Source organism: Aquarana catesbeiana, linkage group LG04, assembly GCF_042186555.1.
Source record: "Aquarana catesbeiana isolate 2022-GZ linkage group LG04, ASM4218655v1, whole genome shotgun sequence".
NCBI lineage: Eukaryota > Metazoa > Chordata > Amphibia > Anura > Ranidae > Aquarana > Aquarana catesbeiana.
Genome location: NC_133327.1, coordinates 684995427 through 685018306, shown reverse-complemented (window position 1 = coordinate 685018306; position 22880 = coordinate 684995427). Strand labels below are relative to the sequence as shown.

Below are 22880 nucleotides of genomic sequence, written 5' to 3'. Positions count from 1 at the left end.
GGTGGTCAAGGAGGCAGAACGCATGCCGCCCCCCCTCAGCACTGGTGGTCAAGGAGGCAGAACGCATGCCGCCCCCCCTCAGCACTGGTGGTCAAGGAGGCAGAACGCATGCCGCCCCCCCTCAGCACTGGTGGTCAAGGAGGCAGAACGCATGCCGCCCCCCCCTCAGCACTGGTGGTCAAGGAGGCAGAACGCATGCCGCCCCCCCTCAGCACTGGTGGTCAAGGAGGCAGAACGCATGCCGCCCCCCCCTCAGCACTGGTGGTCAAGGAGGCAGAACGCATGCCGCCCCCCCTCAGCACTGGTGGTCAAGGAGGCAGAACGCATGCCGCCCCCCCCTCAGCACTGGTGGTCAAGGAGGCAGAACGCATGCCGCCCCCCCCTCAGCACTGGTGGTCAAGGAGGCAGAACGCATGCCGCCCCCCCTCAGCACTGGTGGTCAAGGAGGCAGAACGCATGCCGCCCCCCCTCAGCACTGGTGGTCAAGGAGGAAGAATGCATGCCACCACCCCCCCCAGCACTGGTGGTCAAGCAGGAAGAATGCATGCCACCCCCCCCCCAGCACTGGTGGTCAAGCAGGAAGAATGCATGCCACCCCCCCCCCCCCCAGCACTGGTGGTCAAGAAAGAAGAATGCCAACCCCCAGCACTGGTGATCAAGGGGGAAGAATGCCACCCCACCCTGGCACTGGTGATCAAGAAGGAAGAATGCCACCCCCTGGCACTGGTTGTCAAGGAGAAAGAACGATGACGAGAGATGAGGTTGGGTGCTCCCTCACTGGAGCCCAAATCTTCTCCTCGGCTTTGGGGTCTTCAGCTATATTGATTGGCTAAGCTGGGATGACGACTCACCCTTCCAGTGATAAGGCTGTGTTCCCTTCATGGTGCTGGAATCAGCTCCCTGGCTTTGTGGTCTTCAGCCATTTTGATTGGAAGGGAGTTGCATCATCCAAGTTTAGCCAGTGATGAGGTTGGGTGCTTCCTTACCGGTGCCCAACTCCTCTCCTCAGCTTTGGGGTCTTCAGCCATCTTGATTGTTTAAGCGGGGATGACCCAACCCCTGCACAATTGCTGCTCAATGCACACGTTCTAAAAAGATTCCTGCAAGGAAGAAGGCAAGAAGCCTTTAATGCAGTATGTCTCGTAGGATGTCTCTTTAATAAAATTCCTTCCTGCCCTAAAGTTTATAAATCATTAATTTCAGCTTTACATTGTCTGAAACAACCAGGTGGGATCATTTTAAAATTTGCAGAAAAAGGAGATGGACCTGCAAGCTAAATACTTTTTTTAGCAATGTGCAAAGACAGCACAGACAAGCAAGTTGCTCATTGCCTGAAATTATCAGCGATGGATCTTTTAGCCTATGGCCTTGGTTCTTTGGCATTTTGGCCTTCAGTATACAAGCCATTGCTAACGTCCACAGGCAAAAAAAAAAAAAAAAAAAAAAAAAAAAAAAAGGAGGTTTTCAGCCCTCCAACACCCAAGCCTGAAAATGAAAAGGGGAGGATGTTGTCAAACAATTAATGTTAAACGGCTACAAAATAGGACAAGCCGTGAACACAAACACTTCTATATTAATAGTTCCACCTTATACAAGTGCTGCATTCCTAATCGAATCAGGCTGAGTAAACGCTGTAAGTTGGGGAACTGGTTTATCCACTTAACTGTCTGTGAGCCCAAACTAAAAACAGCAAGCGTGAACTTTCCAGAAGAAAGAAAAACAAAAAACAAAAGAAAAAAAAAAAAAAGTATTTGTTTTTCATCGCTGAGAGGATATTAGTGAGAGGTCACAAAAACATCCTCATAAAGCCGGACTCTAGAACAGCTAGATGTTCAATCATCTCCCAACCACTTCTAATGCCTTGTACACACGAGCAGAATGTCCGACAGAAAAAGTCGGACGGGAGCTTTTCATCGTATATTCCGATCGTGTGTATGCCCCATCATACTTTTTACATCGAAAATTCTGACGGACCTAGAAAGAGAACATTTTCTAAAATTTTTCCAACGGAACCAATTCCTATCGGGAAAACCACTCGTCTGTATGCTGTTCCGACGTACCAAAAACAACGCATGCTCTGAAGCAAGTACGAGACGGAAGCGATTGGCTATTGGCTATTGAACGTCCGTTTTCTAGTCCCGTCGTACGTGTTGTATGTCACCGCGTTCTGGACAGTCGGAATTTGGTATGACCGTGTGTATGCAAGACGGCTTGAGCGGAATTCCGTCTGAACTCCATCGGAAAAACCTTCAGGAGTTTATTCCGAAGGGAAAACCGGTGGTGTGTACAGGGCATAAGGGATCTTCAGAAGGCTCCATACACTTGTAAGCTCGGCTATGCTCAGCAGGCCTGTAGGCTTATCTGTGGGAACCTATCAGATCACTCATACATTTAAAAAGGTTCTCATTGATTCAGGTAATGGTATATCTAGTAGTTGGCCACATCCAAAATGGACTTGCTTTGTAATGTTGAAATATGAAACGGGAGTAGCAAAAATCCTGCAACATAAATTTTGAGGTGATCTATGGAAGGCAAGTAGCAAAAAGGTCTTTAACGTGTATTCTGAAGTGAACCAAAACTGCAGTGTTGATCCTCATGACACAACACAGGAAGCACCTCCATGGTTAACAGAGGACAGAATTAAAATTAGACTTGAGAAACCTAACATTAATAAATCACCGGGACCAGATGGCTTGCACCCGAGGGTACTTAGGGAACTCAGTCAAGTAATTGCCAGACTATTGTCCCTAATTTTTACTGACAGGAATGGTACCAGCTGATTGGAAAAAAGCCAATGTAGCACCAATATTTAAAAAGGGCCCAAAATACATCCCTGGGAATTACAGACCAGTTAGCCTAACATCAATAGTATGTAAACTCTTGGAGGGGATGATAAGGGACTATATACAAGATTTTAGTAATGAAAATTGTATCATTAGCAGTAATCAGCATGGATTCATGAAGAATCGTTCTTGCCAAACCAATCTATTATGAGTTGCCATATAGATAGATAAAAGAAGGCCCGTAGACGTGGTGTATCTGGATTTTGCAAAAGTATTTGACACAGTTTTCCATAAACGTTTACTGTACAAAATAAGGTCTGTTGGCATGGGCCATAGGGTGAGTACATGGATTGAAAACTGGCTACAAGAGCGAGTTCAGAGGGTGGTGATAAATGGGGAGTACTCAGAATGGTCAGGGGTGGGTAGTGGGGTCCCCCAGGGTTCTGTGCTGGGACCAATCCTTTTTAATTTGTTCATAAATGACCTGGAGGATGGGATAAACAGTTCAATCTCTGTATTTGCGGACGATACTAAGCTAAGCAGGGCAATAACTTCTCTGCAGGATGTGGAAACCTTGCAAGAAGATCTGAACAAATGAATGGGGTGGGAAACTACATGGCAAATGAGGTTCAATGTAGAAAAATGTAAAATAATGCATTTGGGTGGCAAAAATTATGAATGCAATCTATACACTGGGGGGAGAACCTCTGGGGGAAGCTAGGATGGAAAAGGACCTGGGGGTCCTAGTAGATGATAGGCTCAGCAATGGCATGCAATGCCAAGCTGCTGCTAACAAAGCAAACCAAATATTGGCATTAAAAAGGGGATCAAATCCAGAGATAAAATGATAATTCTCCCGCTCTACAAGACTCTGGTCCGGCTGCACCTGGAGTATGCTGTCCAGTTCTGGGCACCAGTCCTCAGGAAGGGTGTACAGGAAATGGAGCGAGTACAAAGAAGGGCAACAAAGCTAATAAAGGGTCTGGAGGATATTAGTTATGAGGAAAGGTTGTGAGCACTGAACTTATTCTCTCTGGAGAAGAGACGCTTGAGAGGGGATATGATTTCAATACACAAATACCAGACTGGTGACCCCACAATAGGGAGAAAACTTCTTATAGGCTACCTATAGAAAACTACAGGAGGGGGCGGAGACAAGACCAGTCCCCCTGTACAAAGAGAGAGCAAGGTATGAGAGGGGTCCAGCAAGCTCCACCTACTACAGGCTGCCTTACAAAAACTAGAAATTCTGGGATCCAGTAAGTAAAAAAACGGGGGCACTGCTACACTGGAGGTTTTTCACCTTAAGGCATAGAATGCAAACCTCAAGGATTTACAACCCCTTTAAGGTTCGAATCCCAACCAGGATACTATCTGCATGGAGTTTGCATGGTCTCCTTGTGCTTGCTCGGGTTTCCTCCCACACTCCAAAAAAGACACAGGTAGGTTATAAGGCTTAGTTGAGTTTGTTCAAGATGGCTGCCTCGCCTCCCAAGGGCTTTGAGTCTCTAGGAAAGAAAAGTGCGATAGAAATACAAAAAAAAAAAAAAAAATGCACAATTAAGCCCCTGTTCATACGGCTTTGAAAATTTCACTATTTCAGTGCAATTTCAAAGCCGCACATCCATGCGATTTGCACTGCTGATTTCATGCCACAGAAGTTGCAACGGAAAAAAAAAAAAAAAAAAAAATTAATTCAGCAACAAAGTAGCGCAGGAACCTTTTTCTAAGTCGCAGTTATTTGAATGGTTCCATTGCCGACAATGGGGTGTGACCTTTCATGCGATTTGGATCAAGTCGCTCCAGTGTGGATGAGGGGGGGGGGGCTTAAAGACTACTAGAAGCCAGTGACACACACAATGCCACAGAAACTAGGGCAGAGAAGAGCCCACGTGCACCATGGGAGCTCAGACCCACACTGAGAAGGTGGGTGATGGGGGGGGGGGGATGGGCGACCACACAAGCACACGTATCCGACCGTTAAGCATATGGTAATACACAAAACCCTCCCCCGCCCACAGTATCTGAAAATGATAAAAGGGTCACGTTTCACGCCCAACGCACGCACTAATAGAATTTTAAGCGGCTGACACAAGAGTGGAAAAAAAAAAAAAGTTGTTGATAATCCAGTAATTGGCCAGTAATGTGAGAGTGTTAAATGTTAAACATTCTGTCACTGCTGCGTTCCAACACAACGTGGAGAAAAACAAGAGCCGGCTCAACTCTCAGCGCGGCGACCGCAGAAATTATCTCACAGACCACACCTTGCAGATGAGTCTGAGGGGAGCCAGCTTAAGACGATCAGACGCTCGCCAAAAGCGCACAAAGCTGATGGACACATCCTGAATTTTTTTTTTTTTTTTGCTTTTCTGCTATTATCACATCTAAAAAACTCGACTTCTGCTCGCTGACACCGGTGAGCGCGGCGGTCTACACCCAACCCAAGTTTTTTGTTTTTATTTTTTAAATCGGGTTCAAACCATCCCAACTGCAGATGAGTTGTGAAAGTTTGCAGAAAGTCAGCAAAAAAAAAGGAAGAAAAGTAATACATGGTGTACGGCTAGTGAGGACAAAGTGCAATGAATCATTTATCTCTGTGACTCAGACGATACCAACAACTGCCACATGTGGAAGGAGAGAAATATATGTTGTTGTCGTGTCACAGCTACAAAAAAAGTAAAACCTTGGGATGGGTTCAAACATATGTGACGTGGTGATGTGTCACACAGCTGACGATCCAAAACATCAATAGGGAAAAGAAGAGAAGTTATGTTAAAAAAAAAATTTAAATAATATATATATATATATATATATATATATATATATATATATATATATATATATATATATATATATATATATATATATATATATATATTTTTTTTTTTTTTTTTATTTAAATTTTTTTTTTTTTTTTTTTTTATTTCTTCCCCCTCAACAAAAGTTACTCTTTTTTTTTTTTTTTTTTTTTAATATATATATATAATCTATTTTTTTTCTCCCCAATCCCCCCATTTAATACACACACTTTTTTTATTATTTTTAAAAAAAATAGGAATCTGCTAAAAAAATTTTTTTTTTTTTTTTCAGAATCCTACCTTGTGTTATTCTGGAGGAAATAGACTGTGTCCATATTCAAAGTGAACGCGAGTGACTTTATATTGATCAGTCAGCTGTTCAACTGGATGAAAGTGTCAGGGTCTGCATCCCTTTAGACGTGATTTCCCTTTGGGAGTATCTCACCAAAAATTGCATTTTTTGTTGCAGGGGATGCCCAAAATCTGACTTGCATCTTAGTGAAGACTTCTGGGAAAATCAAGTGAGCCAATCACACAAGCCGAAAATGACATCTGGGGATCTTTCTGTATACTGACTGTATATAGAATGCCTCCAGGATGCCGTATTGCATTTTACAGAATTTTTTTTATTTATTTTTTATTTTTAGAAGAATATAGAATAGATTAGATATATTGGATAGAACCTTATAGTAGCATAAACATGGTAGGCCCCAGTCACATTACAAGTATTCCCACTTGACATTTACAAAATGCGATTCTCACATAGGGCGCTCGAATAGGCTTCCCTACATGCGTTTGTTGCCCAAAAGAAGCGCCTGCTCGTTTTTTTTTGTGCAACAAACCTCATGCAATTTTGCCACAATTTGTGCCATTTTGTTGCACGACAATCGCAGCTAAAAATTGCACCAAGTTTGGGGTGCCATCTAGATTGAACGGCACACAAATGCACACAGCATGATTTGCAGCGATTGCCGCGTAGTTTGGAATCGTGGGCAGGATCGAGGAAATTCCGTCCGAGATTCCAAATCATGAATGGGGCTTTAAGTCTCCTTCACATGGGTGGCAGACTTTACCGCCCTCAGAAAAACAATCTGCAATGGATCACTTTTTAGACCACAGTTGACAGGCATTCAGGAGGCAGTACTGCCACAATCTGGGTCACAATCTGGTTTTTCGATCCCCAGGGATTCATAAGAATCCTATGTTTCCGGTGGTGGTCACACAAAAAGCCAAAATTTTCCAGCGGTGTAGGTGTGTGTGTGTGTGTGTGTGTGTGTGTGTGTGTGTGTGTGTGTGTGTGTGTGTGTGTGTGTGTGTGTGTGTGTGTGTGTGTGTGTGTGTGTGTGTGTGTGTGGGGGGGGGGGGGGGGGGGGGGGGGGGGGTCGGTCATCACGCAAGAAGCCTACATTTCTGGCGGTGGTGGTGTGAGGGGGGTAGTCACACAAGAAGCTTAAATTTCCAGCAGTGGTGGTAGGGGTCCACACAAGAAGCCTACATTTTCAGTGGTGTTGATGGTGGTAGTGGGGGTCACACAAGAAACCTAAATTTCCAGTGATGATGGTGGTAGTGGGGGTCACACAAGAAGCCTAAATTGCCAGTGGTGGGGTCACACAAGAAGCTGAAATTTCCAATGGTGGTGATGGGGGGGGGGGGGGGATTTGGGGGGGTCACGCAAGAAGCCTACATTTCCGGCGGTGGTGGAGGGCACACAAGAAGCCGAAATTTCCAGTGGTGGGGTCACACAAGAAGCCAAAATTTCCAGTGGTGGGGTCACACAAGAAGCCGAAATTTCCAGTGGTGGGGTCACACAAGAAGCCGAAATTTCCAGTGGTGGGGTCACACAAGAAGCCGAAATTTCCAGTGGTGGGGTCACACAAGAAGCCGAAATTTCCAGTGGTGGGGTCACACAAGAAGCCGAAATTTCCAGTGGTGGGGTCACACAAGAAGCCGAAATTTCCAGTGGTGGGGTCACACAAGAAGCCGAAATTTCCAATGGTGGTGATTGGGGGGGGGGGGGGGGGGTCACACAAGAAGCCGAAATTTCCAGTGGTGGGGTCACACAAGAAGTCGAAATTTCCAATGGTGGCGATTGGGGGGGGGGGGGGGGTCACGCAAGAAGCCTACATTTCTGGTGGTGTTGGTGTGAGGGGATAGTCACACAAGAAGCCTAAATTTCCAGTGGTGGGGTCACACAAGAAGCCGAAATTTCCAGTGGTGGTGATGGTGGGGGTCACACAAGAAGCCTAAATTTCCAGTGGTGGGGTCACACAAGAAGCCTAAATTTCTCTTTTGACTTGCCAACAACCATACAAAACTGAAATATCACCATGGCTTGAGTTAATCGATAAGTATATGGATGCATTTATTAAACCTTTAGCAGGCCAGTGCTGGGAATGCAGCTAAGCTGGAACTGCGCACTGAATTCCAATATACTTACATAAAAATTAACCCGCCAGAGGATTATAAAAAAAAAAAGCGAACAGCAGAGTAAGAAAATGGGGCAAAGTCCAATCTGACTCTTGGAAGCTTCTCCATTGTGTTTTGGCGGCGGCGGTGAGCCGCACAGAGCTCAGGGCAATGAATCATTCAACACAAAATTATGAAATCTAAAAATTTGTGTGATCAGCCTGTGTGTACTCACCTTGATGTTGTCAGCCATATCAAAACGCATGTAGGATTACTGCAGTGTAATGCATAACTCAGAAGAATATTGTAATGTCATCTACGGCTAGTATGAGAACTATACCTTTGGAGTCAATACAGACCTGATACTGGGTAACTAAAGCAGCCAACAGGGTCCAGAAACCCACCTTCAAGTGTATAATACCAAGATAAAAAAAAAAAAAACAAAAACAAAACCACTTTCCTTGACACCCCAACACTACCGATGGGAGCCCATTTTCCTGTAGTCAGCCACAGTGGCTCCTATAACACTGGATAGAACCCTCGCTAGTTTTGTCCATCTTTCATGGAATCCAGCAGTGAGATCTCTACATCTGGCTCTTACACCCCTTGCCATGGAGTCTTCCTCCTCCACTGTGTACATGTATGGCCGAGACCATTGAAGCAAGCCACTGGTCTCTAAAATAACAGATTTGGGATGACGAAATGATGTACAGTGCAAACAATAATAGCAGGGATGGGCAAGATCTACTGAACAACTCGAGGGGGCAGCCTGCCAAATATAAAAGAACGTGTTCTACCACAGACAGTGAAAACCTTCAGGACAGGTTTGACAGCAAACATTGGCGGAGATTTACTAAAACTGGTGCACACAGAATCAGGCGCAGCTGTGCATAGTAACCAATCAGCTTCTAACTTGTTCCATTAAGCTTTGGTAATAAAACCTAGAAGCACACCATGAAGGTCCTCCAGACTGCTTACCTGGAGGGCATCAGCTTTCCTCCTACCAACAGACCTTCAGCACCAAAACTTTTTGGATCCGGATAGCGATTAACCTAGGACCCCCCCACAAAACTTTTTTTTTTGTATTTGAGAGCTTTGGGAGTATTTAAAGATCTAGGCTGCCTAGATCTACAAGTAGGCCATAGATTTAAGGGGACGGTTAGGTTGTATGCCCTCCATTGTGGACAAAAAAAAATATGCAAACTAAGGGCTTACAAAGAGGGGCATTGCGTTCCTGCACATGTGCATATTTTTAAATTTCCTTAAATGCAGAGCTGGACAAATTCCAGGAACCAGGTAGCCAGCACTCCTTCAAATTACATCTGGTGGGTTTTAAGGCCTCTGAACTGGACAGACTGGCTCCTGAATTCCATTTCAAAATTTGTCCACCCCTGCTTTAAAAGGCATCTTGCCAATGGCCATTCTGAGGTTGCATTTATCCCTTGCTGTGTTGTCGCTGGATGCAGCAGTTAACATCGAGACCCTTGGCAGTAGCTTGGAGTTCATTAACAATGACCACCTACATGCAGCCAAGATTAATGGAGCATGTATATACCAGAGGAGGAAGGGGTGCAGGCAGCTGCAGAATTCGATTATCCCTAAAAGGCATAATAGAGATCATAGCATGTTCACAAGCTTGTCCCATTGACCCCCCCCCCTTACCACCCACCAAGGTGGTGAGTGCATCTGCTGCTGCCACAGGCACTAAACGGTCACCCCATCTGGCTCAGTATACTATCAACATCTGCAACTGCAAACCTTCAAAAAGGGGGGGGGGGGGGGGGACACTACTGCAAGGGATGGGTAAATCGTCTCCATCTAGCTGCTGATGAACCAAAAGTCTCAGCATGCCTAGACATTAGTTTGGCTGTTTGTCCAACCCTGTCTTGACAAATAAACGTGTAGGTCAATAAAAGGTCTTCTAAACGGTTGCCCCACAAGTCAGTAATAATTGGAACATGTCAAAAAAGTTTCTAGAAGGGAAAAACATCCTAAGGCTAGAGCCAAGGTCAAAAGAACTCTCATCACCTACTGAATTGTGATTTCCACCGTACCATCAGGTCCTTAAAATTCAAATCCAACCACCACACATGACGCTCCACCTGAAGCCTCCTGGGCATTTGCTTTTGCTTCTCATCACACCAGTGTATTGCCCAGAGCTCTAGAGTTGGCTTTGGGAAGCTCACCTCACTGCCTGAATCTTTGGTATATTATTGCATCATATATAGCGAGTTCCGGGGAACCAAAGCCCTCCACACCCACTTTTCCTCTGAAGCCTCCTGGGTGTGCTTCTCATCACCTACACTGAGTCACTGGATTGCCCAGGGCTCTGGGGTTGGCTGTGCAAAGCTCACCGCACTGACTGAATCTTTGGGATTTTAGAGCAAGTTCAGGGGACCTCAGCCAATGCTGGGACAAGGTCATCCTGTGTCCAGGACAAAGATGCCAAACTGTGCCCCCCCTTCCCTTAGAGTTAGCAGTGATGCCACTGTCACTATTCCTGTCAGCCTTGTAACAGAAGCAACTGGCACAGAGTGCCCCCATCCATGCAATAAACCATTGCACCAAGGGCAGCCACCCCTCCTGCCCACCCCTTGTTCCAGCCCTCCACACCGCCTTTCCCTCTGAAGCTTCCCATGTGTTTTTTTGTTTCTCATCACCTACACTGGGTTGCCCAGAGCTCTGAAGTTGGCTACGCAAAGCTCACCGCACTGCCTGAATGTTTGAGACATTATTGCATCAGATAGAGCGAGTTCAGGGGACCACGCCCCCTTCTCTCTGAAGCCTCCTGGGTGTTTTTTTGTTTCTCACCACCTAAACTGGGTCGCCCAGAGCTCTGGAGTTGGCTGTGCGAAGCTCGCTGCACTGCCTGAATCTTTGGGATGTTATTGCATCAGATTGGCTGTGGTCCCCCTGAACTCGCTCTATGCTGGGACAAGGTCATCCTGTGCCTGGGACAAAAAGATGCAAAACTGCGCCCCCTTCCCTTAGAGTTAGGGTTAACAGTGATGCCACCGTCACTATTCCTGTCAGCCTTGTAACAGAAGCAACTGGCACAGAGTGCCCCCCATCCCTGCAATAAACCATTGCTATACAAGTACCTGAAATAAATAATTGCACACAGGGCAGCCTTCCCTCCTGCCCACCCCTCCACACCCCCTGCCCTCTGAAGCTTCCTAGGTGTTTTTTGTTTCTCATCACCTAGACCGGGTTGTCCAGAACTCTGGAGTTGGCTGTGCGAAACTCGCCACACTGCCTGAATCTTTGGGATGTTATTTCATCAGATAGAGCGAGTTCAGGGGGACCACAGCCAATGCTGGGACAAGGTCATCCTGTGCCCGGGGCAAAGATGCCAAACTGCACCCTCTTCCCTTAGAGTTAGAGGGAACGGTGATTCCACTGTCACTATTTTCCGGTCAGCCCTGCAACAGAAGCAACTGGCATAGAGTGCCCCCATCCCTGCAATAAACCATCACACCCAGGGCAGCCCCTTGTCCCAGCCCTCCACACCCCCCATCCCTCTGAAGCTTCCTAGGTGTTTTTTTGTTTCTCATCACCTACACCAGGTTGTATAAATAGGAAGGAAGAGGCTATGTTGGACTTTAATGGTACCGTATATCAAATGATGCTAGACAGTCAGAAGTAAAATATCTGAAAAAAAAAAAAATGTATTACAAGAATACATAGGATGATAGACTTTTACAGAATAAAACAAATAGTGATAATCAATAGTGCAAATAGTGATATCTTGCAAAGCGCTGCGTAAACTGTTGGCACTATATAAATCCTGTAATAATCAAATTTTCACTAATTTGTAAAAGTCTATCATATGTATTTTGGTAATAAATGTTTTCAAATATTTGACTTCTGACTGTCTAGCATCAGTTGATATACGGAACCATTAAAGTCCAACATAGCCTCTTCCTTCCTATTTATACATTTTGAAAGGGGGGGGGGGGGGCGAAGGTACCATAAACAATATTCTTATTGTCATGGCACTTCTCTATAAACCTACACCAGGTTGCCCCCAAGCTCTGGAGTTGGCTGTGCGAAGCTCTCCGCACTGCCTGAATCTTTGGGACATTATTGCATCAGATAGAGCGAGTTCCGGGGAACCAAAAACCTCCACATCCCCCTTCCAGGATCTCTTACAACAGCAAAAGTTTCACCACCCCCTCCCCTTCAAGGTAGAGAAAGGTTATCCTTAAAGCGCGCTTTTACTATACGGTATCACTATTTTTATTTTTGAGAACGAACACAAAAAAAACAAAACAAACACACAAACATAAAAAAAAAGCGCCCCAACCTCCCAACAGCTGTTCTAGGATATAAAAACACAATGTTGAAGACTGCAACTTACTTAACATAAAAAGGAATACATTTAACAAAAAGGGGGGGTGGGGGCGGGGGAGCCACATCACATCAATAAAAGGGAGGCGTGCTCTCCCATTATGTCCTGAGGAGATCCCTGAAAGCGGCAGGGGGGATCCCCTCCAGGCAGACAGGTGTGAGGGATCAGCTTTAGGAAGACGTGTTTTAGGCGACCTATGAAAGCGGATCCTTCAATTCCGGAAATGTTTTATTAACACTTCAAAATATGTTTTTTATATTTTTGTTATTAAAAATGCAACAGCCGAGTCCAGAGACATGTAACAAAAGAGAGGAAAAAGTTTGCAAAACAACTTGTAACAAAAGTATAAAACTGGCAACAAAAGTATAAAGTGTTTGTAAACAAACTTTTAACAAAGAGTAAAAAATAAAAATAAAAAACACACTTTAGAAACAACTTGTAGCAAAAGTGTAAAATGTTTGTAAACAAACTTGTAACAAACAGCAAAACTTTATAAAATAAAAACTTGTAACAAAATGCATAAAAAGCATAAATGGTTTCATTCCTTTGTATTATTTCATTTCCTCCCTGAGCTGCACACAATGGTGACCACACACACACATAACGATCCTTCACAGAATCGGCTAATGTGATTGAACCTCTGAATTACTGAAAAAAACAAACACATACTGTGTCATCGATCGGTCCCTTTTTTTTTTTCAAAAATTTCAACAGAATTATTCTGATCAGTCTGGACAGAATGTAAATAGATCAATATGATCGTCAAGTGTATAGCGCCAGAAACATTCCCCCCAACAATTCTGAGCAGAAGAAAGAGCGAACGAACAATCTTTTGCCCATAGTTTTCTCCTGAACAGGAAATCGATTGACAATACTTCGTTCTGTGTACCATAAAGGTTAGAATCTGACCGTACAATCAGCTTTAGACTTACCAAAGCTATGAAACATAAAAATGGACCTACCTAAACTGTCCCATCAAGCTGTATCCTACCAGGCTCTTGCACTACATATTGCTGGCAGATCTAAAAAAGGAGATTGTACAATCTGATTGCGCCATGTGTGGCGAGATTCGATTTACCAAATCTACGTAATTTAAGGGCAAACTTGATTAATTGCATTTGTATCCAATCAGGCTTGCCCTTCCACTACATAATTGATGGTATGTCCAAACCTAGGTTCACATGGGTGTGATTTGGCATGTCAAATCGGCAGCTATTGCCGGCAATGGCACCGTCCGAATCGGTGCGACGCCAACTTTCCTGTGCTGCACAGATTCGAAAAAGTAGTTTCTGTACTACTTTTGGCAACTTCGGGGGCGATTTTGTATAGACGTCTGTGCAGGAACCCACACAGATGTCTGTCAAATTGCCAAAGTCGCACTGCATTGCCGGGTTAGAAATCGGGTGAGTTTGGTTGAACTCACCCAATTTCTAACCCGCTCCAATGTGAACCTAGGCTTAGGGAGATTGTACAATCAGATTGCACCATGTGTGGTGAGATTTAGACCTACCAAATCATTGGAAGGGGGGGGGGGGGACAAACTTAAAATAATTGCATTTGTATCCAATCAGGCAATCCTTTCAACTACATAACTGATGGCAGGTCTAAAGGAGATCGTACAAATCAGATTGTACAGTATATGGTCGCCTTTATGGTTGCCATTAGGGATGCACTGGTGCCGATACCGAGTATTTTCACAGTTACTTGTGAAAAATGCTCCCGATACCCGAAAACTGATACTTTATGGTGCGATTGCGTCCACGAATGAGAAAGGGAGCAAACTGCACTGCAAAGAATTGCATGCGATTTGAACGGGTATGCATTGCGTTTCCGACCTGAATCACATGTGGTTTGCCGCACCACTCCTGTGTGAGCCCAGGCTGAAATCACAATGACAAGCCTCGGTTCACACAGGAACCAGGGGGGAACTGCATGCGATTCAGACAGGAATCGCAAAGCGTTCAAGTTGTATGCGATGCTTTGCAGCGCGGTTCGCGCCAGTTCATTTTCTATGGATGCAAATCGCACTGCAATGTAAATCAGTACCGGCGAGAACTTGAACCGAAAGCATCGGTACTCCTGTTCAAATTGCATGCGATTCTTTGCAGTGCGATTCGCGGCAGTTTTGCATCGCAAAGTATCAGTAGTCGTCAATGCAAATCTGGTATCAGCGCATCTCTAGTGACTGTGCACAATTCGATAAAATGATTGATCAGAAAATAAATCTTTTTCAATAGGAAATAATCAATAGCTGACAATCTGTTTGATAGAGACGCACTGACAGCAAAAGGTCGACTTTGTTCACGGATACGATCGGATTACGAGACGGTGGAAACAGAGATGCGATCAATAAAAAAGTTGCAAATCACAAGTTAAGATGTATGCTAAAAACATATTGATCTATCGCACCCCTGTTACCACCTCTGGTTAAAATACGATCGTATTCATGAACAAAAAAATAAAATTATGTCCCAACTGCCAATAGATGCAAAATAATCAATATTTTCTGCCCTGGCTGATCAATTGTTTAAATCTAATCTAACATTGATCAGAAGGAAAATTATGGCTATTTTGTTGTTTGTGGATTTGATTGTTTTGATCAGATAATAAAATTCGAAGCATGTGTGTCCACCACAAAGACAATGCTGGTGGCCCCATGGACCTTTCCTCCCGGCCAGTATCTTACCTCCAGGATGTCCTCCAGGTCCCTCAGGGTCAGGCAGGTGTACTTCTCCAGGATCTTGGTCTTGCTTTCATCAAAGTCCTTGGTGGCTTGCTTCCAGTTGGGTTCCTCCAACACCTGGAAGATGGCGGCCCCTATGGACAGGTAGAAGATGATGGCAGAGGTGAGGAGGGGCCCCCTGTCTACCATGGTGGCTCCTCTCTTCAGGCTCCCTCTCTCTCTCTGTCGGTCTGTCCCTTACACAGCTGTTTGAATTTTTTGGGGCAGGCTCTGCACATGCGCACCTCTGCAAACTTTTTTTTTTTGTGCTCAACTTTCAGTGAAGTTTTCCCTTTCTCGCTTGTTGCGGTGAGAATTGTCGGGAGGGGAAGTGCGGGGCTCTGTCCCTGCATGGGCACCCCCTCCTGCCAAGCATTGATGTCCCAGTCTGGGGCCCCTGGATGGAGCAGACACGTGTCCTGCGGAGATCTGACTTCTCTGACTCACTCAGCTTCATATTTGTAGTCAGAGAGGAGCAGGGAGGGGAGAGGAGAGGGCGTACACCCGACAATTCCACTGCTGAGACAAACTCACTGCCCCAGTCGGAGGAGAGACACTGTGTGTGCAAGGTGGCAGAGAGAGGATCCCAGTTGTTTTATTTCAGCAGCTGCAATACAACTTCCCCAATCGGAGGGGAGACATTGTGTGTGCAAGGTGGCAGAGGGAGGGCTGGGAGGGGGCACTGAGGCTCCCAGTGGTTTTATTTCAGCAGCTGCAATGCAACTTCCCCAATCGGAGGGGATGCATTGTGCGTGCAAGGTGGCAGAGGGAAGGCTGGGAGGGGGGCACTGAGGCTCCCAGTGGTTTTATTTCAGCTGCTGCAATGTAGCTTAAGGAGTTGGACAAGAGGCATTATGTGTGTGCAAGGTGGCACAGGGGGCAATAAGGCTCCCAGTGGTTTTATTTCAGCTGCTGCAATGCAACTTCCCCAATCGGAGGGGAGGCATTGTGCGTGCAAGGTGGCAGAGGGAGGGCTGGGAGGGGGGCACTGAGGCTCCCAGTGGTTTTATTTCAGCTGCTGCAATGTAGCTTAAGGAGTTGGAAAAGAGGCATTATGTGTGTGCAAGGTGGCACAGGGGGCAATAAGGCTCCCAGTGGTTTTATTTCAGCTGCTGCAATGCAACTTCCCCAATCGGAGAGGAGACATTGTGTGTACAAGGGGGCTGGGAGAGGGCACTGAGGCTCCCAGTGGTTTTATTTCAGCTGCTGCAATGCAACTTCCCCAGTCTGAGGGGAGGCATTATGTGTGCAAGATGGCAGAGAGAGAGAGACTGGTGCTCTGGGTGGTTTTATTTCAGCAGCTGCAATGTGACTTCCCCAGTCTGAGGGGAGGCATTATGTGTGCAAGATGGCAGAGAGACTGGTGCTCTGGGTGGTTTTATTTCAGCAGCTGCAATGTGAATTCCCCAGTCTGAGGGGAGGCATTGTGTGTGCAAGGTGGCAGAGGGGGGCTGGGAGGGAGCACTGAGGCTCCCAATGATTTTATTTCAGCAGTTGCAGTGTCTGGGGTTGGAGAGGCATTGTGTGTATGCAGGGTGGCAGAGGGAGGCTGGAGCTCCCAATGGTTTTATTTCAGCTGCTGCAATGTAACGTCCCCAATTGGAGGGGAGGCATTGTGTGTGCAAGGTGGCAAAGGGGGGCTGAGGCTCCCAGTGGTTTTATTTCAGCAGCCCCAATGTAACTTCAGGAGTCCGAGGAGAAGCATTGTGTGTGCAAGGTGGCAGAGGGGGGCTGAGGCTCCCAATTGTTTTTTTTTTTCAGCTGCTGCAATGTAACGTCCCCAATTGGAGGGGAGGCATTATGTGTGCAAGGTGGCAGAGGGGGGCTGAGGCTCCCAGTGGTTTTATTTCAGCAGCCCCAATGTATCTTCAGGAGTCCGAGGAGAAGCATTGTGTGTGCAAGGTGGCAGAGGGGGGCTGAGGCTCCCAATTGTTTTTTTTTTCAGCTGCTGCAATGTAACGTCCCCAATTGGAGGGGAGGCATTATGTGTGAAAGGTGGCAGAGGGGGGCTGAGGCTCCCAGTGGTTTTATTTCAGCAGCTGAAATGTAACTTCAGGAGTCAGAGGAGAAGCATTGTGTGTACAAGGTGGCAGAGGCACCAAGTGGTTTTATTTCAGCTGCTGCAATGCAACTTCCCCAATTGGAGGGGAGGCATTTTGTGTGCAAGGTGACAGAGGGGGACTGGGGCTTCCAGTGGTTTTATTTCAGCAGCTGCAATGTAACTTCCCCTGTCGAAGGAGAGGCATTGTGTGTGCAAGGTGGCAGAGGGGGGCTGGGAGGGGGCACTGAGGCTCCCAATGGTTTTATTTCAGCAACTGCAATGTTTGGGTTCAGAGAGGCATTGTGTGTGCAAGGTGGCAGAGGGAGGCTGGGGCTCCCAATGGTTTTATTTCAGCTGCTGCAATTTAACTTCAGGAGTCGGAGGACAAGCATTGTGTGTTCAAGGTGGCAGAGGCTTCCAGTGGTTTTATGTCAGCTGCTGCAATGCAACTTCCCCAATTCGAGGGGAGGGATTGTGTGTGCAAGGTGGCAGAGGGGGGCTTTGGCTCCCAGTGCTTTTATTTCAGCAGCTGCAATGTAACTTCCCCTGTCGGAGGAGAGTCGTTGTGTGTGTGCATGTAAGGTGGCAGAGGGAGGCTAGGGGTCAGTGGGACTCTAAATGGTTTTATTTCAGCTGCTGCAATGTAACTTCCCTAATTGGAGGGGAGGCATTATGTGCGAGTGTGCAAGGTGGTAGAGGGAGGCTGGGGGTATTGAGCCTCCGAGTGGTTTTATTTCAGCAGCTATTTGTGCCACATGTCGATCAAATAAGTTCTTTACTATAAATCAATTGATCTAGATTTATGGTGGCCATATACGCTTCGATAAATGGTCAATTTATTTTCTGATCGATCTCTTCTGATAGGAGTAATCAATGTATTATCACAACCCATATGATCGATACTCCACACACAGGGAAGTGGATTTCGATCAATAGGTCAAATAAGGTTGTAAATAATTAATCGCATCTCTGTTTCCACCATGTAATCTCATAATCCGATCAATCGTATTCATAAATAAAGTATCTTAGTGTCAATTGATTGCAAAACGATCAATAATTTTCTGCTCTGTCCAATTGATGCAGTTTGATCGACTTTGATCTAAACTGAGTCTAAATTGATCAGAAGGGCTATTCCATTGTTTACAGATTCAATCATTTTGATTGCACATTGATCGGATTTTTAAAAAAAATGTAAACGTGTACGCCCACCAAGCGATCTGATTGAGTCGATTTAGCTGCTGACTGTTCATTTTTTTGTGGGGGGGGGGCTGGACCTCCTCTTTAACCACTAATTGAAATCCACTTCCCCATGTGTAGCATATCAAATGAGTCGTCGACTATAGATCGATTTTTCCTATCTGAAGAGATCGACCTCCCCCAAATTTTTTACCAGGGGGAGGGGCAAGAGTGTGCCACCATGTTCCTGAACCATAGAAAGCAATATGCCCTCTACATGAGGGGGTACATTATCTGCATTTTGATGAGGACAAGGGCCTCTTCCCCACAACCCTGGTCCAGTGATTGTGGGGGTTTATTGGAATCTGGAAGCCCCTTTTAAGAATAAAAGGGCTCCCAGATATGGCCCCCTGTGTGAATGAGTAAGGGATACTTTATCCCCAATAAGATGTGTACAAGGGCCTCATTCCCACAACCCTAGCCCAGTGGTTGAGGGGGTCTGTGGGTGGGGGGCTAATTGTAATCTGGAGCACTTAGGGCTCAACTTTAGATTGATTATTGTATAGATCAATATCTGAAGAAATTGTTCCCCCGAAATTTTATACCAGAAAAGGGGGGGGGGGGGGGCAAGCATGTGCCGCATCTTCGTAAACCATAGAAGGTCATATGCCCTCAACATATGGGGGTTACCTTATTTCCATTTTGATAAGGACAAGGGTCTCTTCCCCACAACCCTGGCCCAGTGGTTGTGAGGGTCTCTGGGTGGGGGCCTATTGGAATCTGCAGCCCTTGGGGCTCAAGTATAGATCAATTATTCCTACGTAAAGAGATCGATCCCCCCAACTCTGGCCTGGTGGTTGTGGAGGTCTTTGGGCGGGGGGCTAATTGTAATCTGCAGCACTTAGGGCTCAACTTCAGATCGATTATTCCTAAGTGCTGCAGATTACAATTAGCCCCCCCACAACCACCGGGCCAGAGTTGGGGGTGAATCTATCTCTTTACGTAGGAATAATTGATCTATACTTGAGCCCCAAGGGCTCCAGATTCCAATAAGCCCCCACCTGCAAACCCCACAACCACTGGGCCAGGGTTGTCTGGAAGAGGCCTTTGTCCTCATTCAAATGGGGATAAGATATCCCTCCATGTTGAGGGAATATGGCCTTCTATGGTTCAGGAAGGTAGGGGTGCACACCGGGCCCGCCTTTTTTAGTATAAAATATAATGGGATCAATCGCTTCAGGGATTAATCAATCTGAAGTTGAGCCCTATCTAAAGAGACTGATCCCCTTACATTTTATACCAAAAAGTGTGGGGGGGGGGGGACAACTGTGTGCGCTCCCACCTTCCTGAACCATAATAGGCCATATTCCCTCAACATGGAGGGATACCTTATCCCCATTTTGATGAAGACAAAGGCCTTTTCCAGACAACCCTGGGCCCAGTGAATGTGGGGTCTGCAGGTGGGGGCTTATTGGAATCTGGAGCCCTGCATAAAAAGATCGACCCCCCCCCACCACCAACCCCGGCCCAGTGTTTGTGGGGGTCCATGGGTGGAGGCCTTTTTGGAACCTGGAGCACTGGAGGGGCTTGAATATAGATCAATTATTCCTATCTGAGAGATTGATCCCCCTAATTAGTACCAAAAACAAAGGGGGGGGGGTTGGAGGTGTGCACTCCTGTCTTTATAAATCATAAAAGGCCATATGCCCTCAACATGAGGAGGTTGGGGGGGGGGTGCCTTACTAGACCAAGCGCCTCTTTCTCACAACCCTGGCCCAGTGGTTGTGGGAGTCTGTCGTGGTGGGCTTATTGGAATTTGGAAGCCCATAAGGCTCCCATATATGAACCCCTATATAAATGAGTAGGGGGTACTCATAAAAATTTAAAGTGTAAGTAAAAACACAAGCACCACTTTTGACAAGCCCTTTAATTAAAATGTACATCCACCGTCAATCACATCATACTGTAATGTAGATTCACGTCAGTCATGATGCCCAATGCCTGCAAACCAGTTGACAGAAAAAATCCCGCTGCCCGCTGACACATGTCTGGTCTCATCATTTCACTCCCACCGAATGATAGTTCCCTTTGGATGACAGCCTGGCATTGCCATTCATTGTGAGCGGCACCCCAAAGCATTTTACAGTAGAGCCCAAAGGAGCACATCGTGGTGCAATAAACTGCCTGAATGATTAGACTGCCCCAATGAATGGGCTGCCTTATTGAATAGACTGCCTGATGAATGGGCTGCCTTATTGAATAGACTGCCTAATGAATGGGCTGCCTTATTGAATAGACTGCCTTAATTAAAGGACTTCCATTAAATGTTCTCCTTCTTCAAAAGTCAGTGGAATGTGAATGGGGGCTTCTTCAGGTCCCACTGGCCTTGAGGCTCATTGTAGGAATAGGACAAAAAGTCTTGCCCAGTTGTCTCCCCAAATAAGCCAATGCCAGAGGTGTGTTCCATTTCCATGGCTGCCAATAAAAATCATACAACAAAAAAGAATTACGCCCGTGGGACTTTAAAGGAGGTGAGCACAAAACGGTCAATAAGAGTATACTGAGTAAACATAGTTTCGAAATTTATTAAAATGGTATAACATTCATCATATATGAAATGCATAAACAGAGGTGCCAAACCACTTGGCAGTGATAGACATAGCATACCAAGTGGCCACATACATATACTGTATATTTGAAATTGTTGATGTACAGTAATACACAGGCATCATAAAAAACAACACGTTTCGCCAGTCACTGCTCGCTTCTTCAGGAGTAGAGGTAAATGCAGTGTATTTACAGAAAAAAAAATATCAATGAGAAATATATAACATAAAGATAAATGCCATTAAGCAGATATGGGGGACCTTACACAAAGAGATCCCATACCCACATATGGACTGAGCCACCGTCTTAAAAGCCAATTAACCAACAGGTGGCAGCAAGGTGTGTCTGTCCCCGGAAGCTGAAGGAAAGGAACCAGCAAAGACCCCCCAGGGGACCAACGGAGGGCTGGCATGACATGGGAGCCAGAAAGTGTAACTTTTGATGTCCCTTAATTTCCAACATGATTGGCAGCTGCAACAAAAAGTGTATATCTAAGTAGTCAAATACTAGGGGATAATACATATATCAACCAACAGGTGGTGGCAAGATGTGTTTATCCCAGTGTTTGAAGGGAAGGAACCAGCAAAGAACCACCAGGGGACAGATGGAGGGCAAGCATAACATGGGGGCCAAAAAGTAAATAAAAAAAAATCATAGGGCCCAATAGAGCCTATGTGATGGGGGCCTCCTCCTTTTGGCAACGTACAGTACTGCCAGTACCCCTTATCAGCGACTCTGGCAGCACTACCCCATGGTTGATTTCATTGTTGGCCAGGTTCAGCACTGTGCAGATGGCAGCTGGCTCTGGGAAGCCAATACACAGCATGGCGGTCATGTGCTGCTCCTCCTCGCTCTCTATCCAGGGAATCCTCCGCTCACACCTCTTTCCTCTGCTGAGCCGCTCTGGACACCACCTGCCTGCACTGGCGACATGTCTACTGCCGCTCAAATGTGACAGCTCACATGATGGGTGACCATGTTGCGCTTGAAGGAGAGCAGGCAGCCAAGAATGGGGGAATGGAAGCCCTTCTTCTGACCTGATGGGGTCCAGCCCAGTAGTACTGCCCGTACCCTGTTGGAGGCCTTCTTTATGTTCCCAGCCCTTCTCCCTGCCTTCACTTGCCTCTCTCCATGGGACAAACATGAAACCTCACGCAAGGCAACAAGAGTTGCAAAGAAAAGAATAATTTCCAAGAAAAAGAGACATAAATGGTCAAATAAACAAGAAGTAGAAAAGTGGAAGTCACATCAAATTAGATTTTTAGTTATCATAATGACTAAACAAGTCCACTGACTGAAAATGCTGTACGCAGTGCTTAAAGTGTACGCCCACCCCAACATTTAACTTCTCTTATTTGCTCTATTTTTGTTTGTTAAAAGAGTTTTGGTATATGTGTTCAATAAGTGATGAAAAGGAGGGGTTATGGAAAAGAAGACGGTGGAGTAGATGAGGAGGAGGGGTTATGGAGAAGAAGAGGGGAAAGAGATGAGAAGGAGGGGTTATGGGGAAGAGGAGGGAGGAGAAGAGGAAGAGGTGTTATGGAGATGAGGAGAAGGAGGGGTTATTAAGAAAAGAAATCTGAGGAAATGAGGTGGAGGGGGTTATGGAGAAGAGGAGGGGGAGTAGATCAGGAGGGGGTTATTTAGAAGAGGAGGGGGAGTAGATCGGGGGGTTATGGAGAAGAGAAGAGGGATGAGATAAGGAGGAAGAGTTCTGGAGAAGAGGGGGAGGGGATAAGGAGGAGGGGTTATGGTGAAAAGTAGGAGGGAGGCGATGAAGAGGAGTGGTTATGGGGAAGAGGAGGAAGGAGGCGAGATAGAGAAGTGTTGCAGAAGAGGAGAAGCAGAGAGATGAGGAGGGGTTATAGAGATGAGGAGGAGGATGAGGGGTTATGGAGATGAGGAAGGGGAGGAGATGAGGAGGAGAGGTCATGGAGAAGAGGAAGAGGAGGAGATGAGGAGGACGGGTTAAGGAGAAGAAGAGGAGGGGTTATGG

General features: G+C 46.0%; 1 protein-coding gene across 1 annotated transcript in view; it reads right to left on the bottom strand.

The window, feature by feature from the left end:
• KCNK5 (potassium two pore domain channel subfamily K member 5) overlaps positions 1 to 15604 on the bottom strand; it is a 61289-nt gene extending 45685 nt beyond the window's left edge. The window contains exon 1 of the mRNA XM_073628755.1: positions 15025 to 15604. Coding sequence (XP_073484856.1) covers positions 15025 to 15210 — 186 coding nt within the window. The 5' untranslated portion in view covers positions 15211 to 15604. The remainder of the gene's footprint in view (positions 1 to 15024) is intronic.
• Between the last annotated feature and the right edge of the window lie 7276 nt (positions 15605 to 22880).